This window comes from Delphinus delphis, chromosome 19 (assembly GCF_949987515.2).
Source record: "Delphinus delphis chromosome 19, mDelDel1.2, whole genome shotgun sequence".
Taxonomy (NCBI): Eukaryota; Metazoa; Chordata; class Mammalia; order Artiodactyla; family Delphinidae; genus Delphinus; species Delphinus delphis.
The window spans coordinates 20,470,695-20,482,351 of NC_082701.1; the positions used below are offsets into that span (position 1 = coordinate 20,470,695).

Sequence of the window (11,657 nt, forward strand, 5' to 3'; positions counted from 1 at the left end):
CCTGACCAAGCCTGTTTAAGCCAGATTCACAGAGCTTTTAAAATACAGACTCGTTCAGACTAAATAAAGTCCCCCTTTAATCTGGATGAAGCCATCGCAAGGCCCCGTGTCGGGGCTTTATAGACACGGTGACACAGGGTCCCACAAAAGCCCTGCAGAGAGGGAGCGGCTGTTACTATTTTCAGCTGGTGGCTGAATCAAGGCTCGAACCCCAGTTTCTCTGAAGTAGATCCGAAGCCCATACTTTGAAAGCTTTGAAGGGGCAAAAAATTAAACACGAGAAGGTTTAGGGTGGTTGTTCTAAAAGTGTGGTCCTCCATCCAGTAGTACCAACATCCCCTGGGAACATGCTGGAAATGCAGATTCTTGGGCCCCACCCCAGACTTTCTGAATAAGCAGTCTGTTTCATCGAGGCTTCCAGGTGATTCCATGCACGCTCAAGTTGAAGAATCACCGTGTAAGGGGGGTTTATTTGTGAAGTAAGATCCCGACTGGCCAGACCCACTGCAGAAGGGATGGGCCTCACTCTCCTGATCTCACGGGTGAGGAACTCTTTATCCCATTGAGATAGTGCTGAACGTGTTAAATTGCTGAGCCGGTGACACCATCAGTCTAGAAAAGGTCAATCAAACTCATCCACCCCAAGCTCCCCCACAGGCTCCTCTGGCAAGTCCTTCAGCAGCCGCCCAGCTTGGAACTTGCAGCCAACAGCCACGTGAACCAGAAGCTCCATGTTTAGGCAGCCACGGATGAGAAGAGCAGGTCTTCAGAACCCAGCATTAGAGCTGACCAAGCAGTGAGTTCCCCATCACTGGAGGCATTCAAGGAGGGCCTTTATAACCACCTGGTGGGGACGTTGAGAAGGTCGCTCAGGCAGCTGATGGAGCTGGATAAGATGGTTGTAGGGGTCTTCTAGCCTCCAAATTCGATGACTCCCTTCTTTCTAGGTCTTATTAATCAGTGAAACTATAAGTGGAGCTAACACACTGACTCCAGCAGCTCGTTCTTGTCTTCCTTCTCTACTCCGTGAACTCTCTGAATCAGAGTAGCTTGCTGAGAAATTTACAAAGTCCAGCTGATGGTTGTTGAGTCCAGCCCGTCCTGATGCGGGAGTGACAACAGTCCCAAGTCCCAGGGGTGGAGAGAGCTTAAGCCAGGCCTCGGTTGCTGTACCTTCAGCTGCTCTCAAGCCCAGAATCCTACCTGTTGGCCACCGTCTGTGTAGACAGGACTGATTTGCTTAAGAGGAAGCTCTTCCATCATAGGAAGCTCTGGAAGGTCAGAGGCTGTCTACCCTTTCCTCCCTTCCCTTCCACTGTGCCTCTGCTCCTTTTCCCAAGCGTAAAGGTGTCTGGGTACAGGTGATGCATCCCTAAGGTACCTACCCAAGAGTAGGTCCCAATAAGAAAGAGCAATCTTGATCAGTCCTAATTTAGCACCTGGCCCAAACACCGTCACCTCTTCCTTTGTACTTAAACAGCTCCTTTCATCCAACAAGTTCAAAGCTGTCTAACAAAATAAAGCCATTTATTCTTGCACCACCATGTTCTTCCCATGTAAGGAGAGGGAGAGAAGGTGAGTCATTCGGTGATGCAGGGATTCTTCTCGTGACATGAAATGAGTCAGTGGGGCCCCAAGACGATGCTTCTTAAGTTCATAGCCAATGCCCTGACCGTCATCTATAATTAAAACATTAGCTTTGATGAGACATTGCTTGCGTGTGTGTGCGTGTATGTGTGAAGTGGTTTGGGTTCCTGGGAAGAAATGCTGAGTAAAGGGGATGATTATGCTTGGGGAGGTACCATCATGACCATCATCACCACCGTCACCGCCACCACAACTATCCTGTTCATCATCATCACCATCACCATCATCGTCATCATCACCACCATCAGCACCACACAGCTTCATCATCATTGCCATGGACGCTCCCATTCACCGGGCTCTTACTATGAGCCACGTGCTGATCTAAGTTAGGGATAAGTTTATATACATATACTCATTTCACCTTTACAGCAATCTGATGAAGCCAAGGTTATTGTTATCTCCATTTTGCAGATGAGGAATCAAGGCTCAGAAAAGTTAAGCAACGTGCCCAGTTCACACAGCTACTAGATGGGGAAGCCAGGGTTCAGATCCAGGTAGTCTGCCTCTAGCAGCTGTTCTTTCAACCACTGTGCTTTACAGAGGCCAAGTCTCAGACTGTGTCAGTAGGATGACAGAACCATCATCACCCCAACGTTTTGATTCTTTTTCCTTGCATGAAATAAGAGAGTGTTTATGCCAGAGAATTCTTTCATGTCTGAGAATTTGTGCCATAAAGGCTGATGCAAAGAATGAACGTTCTATGGTATCTGAAAATAGCATGAGGACCCTGGCAATTAAAAAAAATCTCAATAATATTATATTTTATTTATTTTTTTTAACATCTTTATTGGAGTATAATTGCTTTACAATGTTGTCTTAGTTTCTGCTGTATAACAAAGTGAATCAGCTATATGCGCACGTATATCCCCATATCCCCTCCCTCTTAAGCCTCCCTCCCACCCTCCCTATCCCACCCCTCTAGGTGGTCACAGAGCACCGAGCTGATCTTCCTGTGCTATGCGGCTGCTTCCCACTAGCTAGCTATTTTACGTTTGGTAATGTATATATGTCAATGGACCCTGGCAATTTTAATGGTGGGGAATCATCAAAGAAGGCCAGTCCACCCTCTGTCATTACTATGACCACTTTGTCCATTGAGGAAGAGAAGAAGAGAAACAGTCAGAACCCCTTATGTGTGTTCATCATTTCACCATTTACAAAGCCCTTTCATATGTGTTATCCAATTTGAGCCCCTCACCCCCAAACCCTGAGAGAGACAGAACAGACTTCACAATCCCCATTTTGCAGCGGAAAAAGTTCAAGGTTAGGGAGGTGAAATGAACTCCGACCCCCCAGTCTTACAGCTGGTCTCACTCAAGCTCAAGTCTTCTCATTCCCGGCCCGTTGCCCTTTACCTGCACCAAATTGCTAAGGACTTTGCTGGATAAAACTTCCTGTTCAGACCCGCTCTCCAAGGCTGGCGTGAGGTAATTGAGACGGATTTTGCAGGGCCCGGGAATCTCCTCGAGGATAATCTTTCTGGTGTTTCCTCCCACCCTGCAATGTCCTCCCCACCCAACCACATAGCAGGCTGAGCTTCTGGCCTTTGGTTATCTCCTGGCCTTCCTCAGCAGAGGCACCCCCTTTAGCCTAGTTTTTGTACCCAAATCTCCCTTATCTCCCTGACCCCTTCTCCCACCCCTGGTTTTCGGACATCCTAAACATGTGTCTTGGTCATTCACATTGGCTCCAAGGCTCTCCACCAAGATCCCTCTACCCCCATTAGCTCTCTCTGATCCTGAGGGTGGAGGACTGTGTCTACTCACCAGCAGGGTCACATGTCACCTCCGTTTCTCTCCACTAGTCTCATTCCCTTTTCTAGAAAGAGGAAACTCTTTCACTTGCTTGACTTAGCATTGCCTCTTTTCTTTCTGCCGCCCCACACCCCAACCCTGGAAGCCTCTTTCACCTGCTTTGAAACTCACCTTAACGACCACAGATCCTACGGGGATCCTGCAGGGCCACCACCCTGTGGACTCCAAAGCAGCAAGAACCAGTATCAAAGTAGCTCATTACCAGGTTTGGTTGAAGAAAAGATTCTTAGAGGGATTAGGACTCTAATGAGATCAGTTGTTTGAATCCTACCTCTGAGTCACCTAGAGAGTGGAATCACGAATAAATCTCCTTTGGGGGACAGGGAGATAATCTGAAATGGCCTCATCCCTCACCTCCTGGCTGAGAATCATGAACTGGGTTGAAATGGCCTGACTGGAGTTTGGGGCAGGGATGGGTGTGGGAAAAATGGGAGGGGGGGAAGGAAGGAATTATTTTTCTTCAGAGGGGAGGTGAAGGGCTCAATTATATTACTTTGCGTTAGAGTTGGTCCACAAGGCTGTCTGCTCAGCAAGACTGAGAGCATGTCATCTTCCTCTCCCCCACCAGCATCCCCCCGCCGCCCCCATCCCCCCCCCCGCCCCCCGTCCTGCTGTCCTGGAACTATGCCAGGCGCTTGGTAGAAATTCAACAAATGATTGCTGTCCTTAATGTCATATATACAGTTTTCTAATTACATTAAATACAAACATATTTCCAAACAACCATCTCACACCTTTTAAATATCTCACTTCCTTATCTTCTTGGTATTTCTCATATATTTTGGAGACCCATTTTAGCCTGAGTTATTCATAAACATATAATCTACTAAGGGAACTGTGATTCTTCTGTTTCAATTTTGTCCCATGCCCAGCATGGAGAAGTTGCCCATTAGATGTATTCTGAAAAAACTGAACTAAATAAAAAAGTGGATTTGATAGTCCCTTGTTTGCTCAGTTTCTCTCTGAATGAATCAAATTTGCAAGTATTTCAATTAAGAAATAAGAGAGTGCATGAAGTCTACTCCTAATATGTGCGGGGACATGGAGACCTTATAACCCCATGGTCCCCATCTTCCCCACTAATTCAAGAAGCAAATTGACTCAAGCCTATTGATCGTCTGAAAACATTGCAAGAAAGAAGCTAGATTTACAAGGGATGGTAGCATTATGTTTACTTACAAGCCATTTCATCTGCTGTCTTGCCCCTGAATTCTTGGGCCATTCACCTTCTGCAGGGAAAAAAGGCATCTCCAGAGAAGCCGGCAGGTGACAAGTGTAACCTGTTCTTTGCTGCGTCTTCTGTGTGGTTGCCGATTGGCCGTGACCTGAAGCCGTGCTGGCCAGACTACCCCTGTTCCTTTCTTCCTCTCTCCTCCCCACACTCTTATCATTCAGGAACAGGTAGCAGTGCCTCTTTGTAACGTTTTGCATCCTGGGTGTAGACAGCAGTGCATTTCTCAGCCACGAACAAATCTCAGACTGGATTGTGGAGGTAATGCTCTGGTCTGGACATCTTGGAACAATGCCATTTCTGTCTGAGGCCTCAGAAGCTGTGGTCCCACGTCTGTAGATCTTTTCTGAGTCTTCATTTGCATCCTGCAGAACACTCCGCAGGGGGAACCGCTCTTCTGTGCATCTATTCAGGGTGTCCTGGCTACGTCTCAGCTTTCCACCTGCAGCTTCCCTCACTTGAAGGTGGGCTAGCTTCGTCTGATCAGCACGGCCTGGCGAGCTCCTGAGGATCCCGTCCAGGCTTCTTCCTTGCCTCTTCTTCGTATTATCTCTCTTATTAAACACACCTCTCCCTGTTTCCATCTCTCCCCATTTCTCTGCTCTCTCTGCATTGTACGCAAAGTCTCTTTTTGCTTTTTTGTCGACCCAATCCTTGAATCTTCTCATACTTAGAACCTAAACATTCTCCTTTGCTTAAAGTCTCCATGTTGCTACACTGGCCAATCAGTAGATAAGACCGAAGAGCTTGGAGGACGCTGCTGGTATTTAGTCTGTGCTCCCTGGGCGGGGAGGAAGGACTGCGGAAACCGCGACTTGCTGGAAAGCCAGTGCTTTGGAGCAGGCCGACAAGAGCTGGGAAGCAGGAGGCCTGTGCTGTTCCCTAGGAGCGAATGCCCATCAGTCTGATTCCCAGGGTCTTTTCCATTTGTCCCAAGCCCGGATGAGTGAGACAGGAGCTCCTAGCCTCGCGTCCTTTCTCCGGGACGTCTCAGTGATGCCTGCCCACCTATTTCTCCCCCTTTAACTGCCTTGGAGGAAAACAAAGAGACTTTGATTTTATTTTAAGCCTGGAGCTTTTGGTCTGAATGGCGTTATAATAAGCAGCGATAATGGTGTTGGAGAGGGTGGATGAAGGACCTTTCATCGAAGACTTAAACAGAGCACCACGTGAATACTATCATGAAAGCTTAATGGGGAGAAGGACTCCAATAAGTTGTCAATAAAACTGTCTATGGCAGGCAGCCAAAGCCGCAGTGGCGTTTGGGGTGCGGCTCCCCAGGGTGCAGGTGGTACCTGGTGGTGCCTATAATTATGCAACTTCTGTATGTTCAGAACTTTGGTCACCCCTTCCTCAGACCTTCTGGTGCCTTCCTTCACCTCCCAAATCAACCCTAAACGACTCCAAGCTTGCCTTGCAAAATCCCCTGCCTAAGCTGTGTCTCCTCATTTTCTCTCCAGGGCGCCCAGGTCCTTGGATTCAATGATATGACCACCACCCCGCCCCACCCCTTGGTATTTTTCAACCTTTGGTTCTTAAACCAGATTGCATGTAACACAGCAAGGCTGATGGTGGGAGCCTAGGAGAGGATACGGGGCATCTTCCTGGTGTGTCGATTATACTTGGAGGATTGGGCAAAACGTTAGCAAGTCTAACCGGGAATTTTAAAACATTTTATGTTAAAGCCAACACGATGTTTTCATGCTCGAGGAGGCTCCTTTGGGCTATCTCCTGACTTTTCCAGTTACCGCTCACTTTGTTCTAATGCTATGGCTACCTCATTGGAAAAGCTTGGCAAGCACGGCCTTGTTCCTTTCTCACACCTGCCTCCTGATACTTTCCTTAGATAGTTTCAATGCATTTGTCCGGATCTCTCAGCCTGCATTTTTTTCAGCCTTCTTTCTAAATGATCTCTTCTTTCAGAATCTTCCTTGTTCTCAAACTAATTATCAAAGCCTCTATCTTTAAAATTCCTCTCCAGTCCTTTTAAAAACTTTTTATTTATTAAAAAAATTAGTTTTTATTGGAGTATAGTTGATATACAGTGTTGTGTTAGTTTCTGCTCTACAGCAAAGTGACTCTCACACGTCTACATACACATGTATGTTATACGTACACACATATCCACTCTTTTTCTACATTCTTTTCCCATTACAGTCCTTTTCAGTGATAGGCAGGTAACATTATACAAACAGCTGTCCATCCTTCTTGGCCATGGCCCAAGTCAATCCTTATCCAGCTCAAGTCTTCAAGGCTTGGGGTGCTAAATCATTGAAGGATTCTTCTCTCAAAGCGGACGGAAAGGGAGTCTACTGCTGCCCCTTAATGCAACTTGTTCCTTGATTCAATCTTGGTCCCTCCCTGGAAATGCCACGTGTGTCAGGAGGTGAGTCTGATTATGGTTTTACCAGATCACGTGACACAAAAGAATGTCATTAGATGGACTAACTCCCAATTAACAAGGGCAGATACTTGGGCTAGGCCGTGTGGCCTCTTTGAAGGTCTACCGCAGGACTCTGATTTCAGGGGTTCCTAGCCTGAAGAGGAGTCCTGACTTAACAAGAAGCCAAGTAAAAACATTTATGGGACAAGGGACTCTTCTGAGGAAGACCAATAACAGATTGAAGGGAAGCCCATTTGAAAAGCAGTGAAGAAGTAAAAAGAAAAAAGACATTACATACTGTGTCCACACCCTCTGGGGATGGGGTATAAATGCTCCACAGACGCAGGAAACTCCGAAGCTCCTTGGAGAACTTGGACTCTGTCTTCCGCCGGTCACCTCACTCCCTCCATCACCATGCCTTACAGCTGCTCCCTGCCCAGCCTGAGCTGCAGCTGCTTCTCCTGGCCCTGTGTGCCCCGCAGCTGCCACGGCTCCACCCTGCCCTGGTCCTGCAACATCCCCGTCAACGTGGGCAACAGCGGCTGCCTCTGTGAGGGCTCCTTCAACGGCAACGAGAAGGAGACCATGCAGTTCCTGAACAGCCGGCTGGCCAGCTACCTGGAGAAGGTGCGCCAGCTGGAGCGGGACAACGCAGAGCTGGAGAGCCGCATCCGGGAGCGGAGCCAGCAACAAGATCCCCTTGTGTGCCCCGACTACCAGTCCCACTTAAGGACCATTGAGGAGCTCCAGCAGAAGGTGAGGGGCCTTGTTGTCATCTCTAAGCAGGGCAAGTTTGCTAGTATTCTCAATCTGTGGGAGAGAACTGTGTTTCTTGCATCTATGCCATCGTGATTCTTTCTTCCTCCTTTTATCTTCAAAAGGGCTTTTTAAGCATTTTTAAAGAAGTCGATGGTTTCATATTTATTTTCAATCCTCACTTAGCAACCTCTCATTCCCCAGATCCTTTGCACCAAGGCAGAGAACACTAGGCTGGTAGTGCAGATTGACAATGCCAAGCTGGCCGCAGATGGCTTCAGGACCAAGTGAGTTGTTCAGAATTTACACGGGTCCACTTCTTTTGTTCAATCTGTAGTGAAAGAAAAGGGGTTTCCATAGCTTACCGAACAGCAGTTCAATCCATCAGTTGCGAAGGATTCTGCAGAGGATTGGGGAGAACCAAGAAAGAAGCCACAAAAGTGGATGAGGACTCAAATCAATTTTTGAATCAATATTGGGTCTTGACTGAACCTCAAGAACCCTCTGCCTCTTGGGTCACTCATTGCCGAAAGAGGGAAGAAGAGGTGAATGGGTTTATCCAAGATCATTCTTGTCAGTCTTCAAGGTCTACCAGGTACTGCTCTGACCCTGTCCTTGTGCAGGTATGAGATGGAGCTGGGCTTGCGGCAGCTGGTGGAGTCGGACATAAATGACCTGCGTAGGATCCTGGATGAGCTGACCCTGTGCAAGTCCGACCTGGAGGTCCAGGTGGAGTCCTTGAAGGAGGAGCTGCTCTGCCTCAAGAGCAACCACGAGGAGGTGAGACCAGAAATGAGAAATGAAGAAACCTGACTCAGCTTCAGGCTGAGGGTGGCTTTAGTGATTTGGGGTGGCAGAATCAGGAATAAGACTCTTTTAAATTTCCTTCAAAAACACCAAAACTTCAGGATAAAGGAAAACATTGAGAGATGAAACCTATCCATGTTCCCAGATAAGCTGTCTTTCACTCAGAACTGGTACCTTGCTTGAGTTTCCTAGGGCACCTCCATGGGCTTGTGATTGGTTACTGAGTTGTGGGAGGAGTCCCAGCATTGCTTGTGATTGGTTACTGAGTTGTGGGAGGAGTCCCAGCATTGCTCTGATCATGCCATGCAAAGCCATTTCTCTTTCCCCTCAAAGCCAAAATATCAATCCTGGTGAACTGGAGTCTCCACTTTTTCAAAGTCTTGATGACGAATGATCTGGGGTTCCTTCTCTCTCCTGGGAGGGGCCATGCCAAGATCTTACTTGATGGCAAAAATGCTGTGACATACAATCTGAAATTATACAGCCAATTCTTTTTCTTATGAGGTCATCTGCAGACAGTCTGCAAACTGGGAAAGTTGGGCATTCATCCATCCTTGAGTGGCCCCCAAGCAAATCCTTGAGAATTTTTTTTTTTTGCGGTACGCGGGCCTCTCACTGTTGTGGCCTCTCCGGTTGCAGAGCACAGGCTCCGGACGCGCAGGCTCATCAGCCATGGCTCACGGGCGCAGCCGCTCCGCGGCATGTGGGATCTTCCCGGACCGGGGCACGAACCCGCGTCCCCTGCATCGGCAGGCGGACTCTCAACCACTGCGCCACCAGGGAAGCCCGGGAATTTTTTTTGAATCCAAGTGCCATGACACAGTCATGGTGGGAAGGAGCTGAACACATGGAACGCAGACCACTTTGCCTTCTGTTGTCATAGCCGCTCCACTAAAAGGCTCTTCCGAGGAAATAGACAAACAGGACTTTGACAAGCAGTGCCATTCCTTTGGGTCCACTTTTTTTTTTTTTTTTTTTTTTTGGGTCCACTTTTTATTGAGGATAGTCACTCTTGCATTTTCTACATCCACAGGAAGCCAACTCCCTGCGGAGACAGCTTGGAGACCGCCTTAATGTGGAGGTGGACGCTGTCCCCACCGTGGACCTGAACAATGTGCTCAACGAGACCAGGTCTCACTACGAGGCCTTGGTGGAGAGCAACCACAGGGACGTGCAGGAATGGTTCACCAGGCAGGTGGGCCTCTCAGCACGTGGCCTCTCAGGCCCCTCGGCCCCTCAGGGCCCTTCAGACAGGGTCTGATCCTGCCTTCTCCCCTTTGGTGTTTCAGACCGAGGAGCTGAACGGGCAGGTGGTGTCCAGCTTGGAGCAGCTGCAGTCCTACCAGGCGGAGATCACTGAGCAGAGACGCACGGTCCATGCCCTGGAGGTGGAGTTGCAGACCCAGCACAACCTGGTGGGTATCGTTCAGACTGCTGGTGAGAAGGGGAGGTCGGGGAGTCAGAGGCACCAGGCTGGCCTTTGGGCCGTCCTCTCCTTAACTCTTGGAGCTTGTGACTTCTTTGCATCCTGTGGAGAAGCCCTTTCAGGAGCAGCTCTGTGACCTTCCTTACCTTCCGCACGACAGAGAGACTCTCTGGAGAACACCCTGACGGAGATGGAGGCCCGCTACAGCGCCCAGCTGGCCCAGGTGCAGTGCCTGATCAGCAACGTGGAGTCCCAGCTGGCGGAGATCAGGAGGGACCTGGAGCGGCAGAACCAGGAGTACCGGGTGCTGCTGGATGTCCGGGCCCGGCTGGAGTGTGAGATCAACACGTACCGGGGGCTGCTGGAGAGCGAGGACTGCAAGTGAGTACTCAGCTGCTGGTGTTTGGCGAAGCTATGCACATATAGGCGTACTTCTCAGTTGGACTCCAGGCAAAGATTGCATACCCTGGAGAGGAAATTCTGCCTTCACACCAGACATGCTCAAACGGAACTCAGAAAACAATGTGGCTATCATTAAAACATAAAGTGGCAGGAACTGTGTGATGTACAAACTGAAATGGCACAGTCAACTCTTTGCATTCTACTCTGATGATACTGATATGTGATCAGTGATATTTCTTACATCTTAACAATACCGTAATGTGTAGAAGTTACATTTCCACATGCTACCTTATCTGCCCTGTTACCATCAGGCAGGCAGGATCAGTATTCTCCTCATTCTATAGGTGAAGGGACTGGGGCCTGGAGAAGGTAAGTGACTTATCTAAGGTCACCAGCTAGGAATGGACGTTGCTGGGAGCTGAGACTGGAGTTTCTGAGCCTCTGTCCAGCACTTCGGACATGATATGACAGGGAGACCGTTAGCATTGAGAGTGAGCTTTGCAGCACGTGAGCCTGTGACCTTCTCTGTTACAGGTCAGGCCAAGTCCCAGAGAGCAGTCCACACTTGGGGTCTCTCTGGTGTATATTACAAGCCGCCCTCAATTCGCTTTCCATATCATTCTTTTTCTCCAGGCTGCCCTGCAACCCCTGCGCCACGACCAATGCATGTGGTAAGACCATCATGCCCTGCGACTCCAGTGCCTGCACCCCGTGTGCTCCTACTGCCCGCTTCTCGCCCTGTGTCCCCCGCCCCCACTGTGGGCCCTGCAACTCCTACACGTGCTAGAGTCCAGTGGTTGCCGGAGGAGCAAGGAGGCAGGGCCCAGTGTTCCAGAGCTTTGACCTGGCCCTGGTCCATTCCACCAAATGGGCCAGAAAACACAATTGCATGGCTGGAGCTGCCCCAGGGAGGTGGTCAAGAAACTCACCCAACTCACCCAGATAATTCCCTGCCTACCCTTTCCTTCGTTGGAGACCGTTTCTTCTTAGCTAGCCCAGAGAACCCTCCCACGTGCCAGCAGTCTTCCCTTGTAACCTCCTAATAAACTTGATTTCCTTGGCAAAGTAGATGCCTTTCTCACTGGTATTCATTTGTCTCACCATGACCATCACTTGAGCACTTTATGAAAGGGCCACTTGAAAGCAGAGCCCTATAACAGCCTCACTCTTGGATATGAGAGCCTGGCAGGC

General features: G+C 49.0%; 1 protein-coding gene across 1 annotated transcript; it reads left to right on the forward strand.

The window, feature by feature from the left end:
* Positions 1 to 7,416: 7,416 nt before the first annotated feature.
* On the forward strand, positions 7,417 to 11,253 carry LOC132414965 (keratin, type I cuticular Ha1-like). Its single transcript, XM_069540120.1, has 7 exons — positions 7,417 to 7,831; positions 8,036 to 8,118; positions 8,455 to 8,611; positions 9,672 to 9,833; positions 9,928 to 10,053; positions 10,225 to 10,445; positions 11,100 to 11,253. Exons 1-7 carry the CDS (start codon positions 7,490 to 7,492, stop codon positions 11,251 to 11,253), a joined length of 1,245 nt encoding a protein of 414 aa, XP_069396221.1. The 5' UTR covers positions 7,417 to 7,489.
* The last annotated feature ends 404 nt before the right edge of the window (positions 11,254 to 11,657 follow it).

What these genes read in the sequence shown, in the direction of transcription:
- LOC132414965 (XM_069540120.1), top strand. Translation starts at nt 7,490, where the DNA reads ATGCCTTACAGCTGCTCCCTGCCCAGCCTGAGCTGCAGCTGCTTCTCC. An exon ending in TTGAGGAGCTCCAGCAGAAG is followed by an intron (nt 7,832 to 8,035) that starts GTGAGGGGCCTT and finishes CTCATTCCCCAG; the next exon opens with ATCCTTTGCACCAAGGCAGA. An exon ending in AGGAATGGTTCACCAGGCAG is followed by an intron (nt 9,834 to 9,927) that starts GTGGGCCTCTCA and finishes TTGGTGTTTCAG; the next exon opens with ACCGAGGAGCTGAACGGGCA.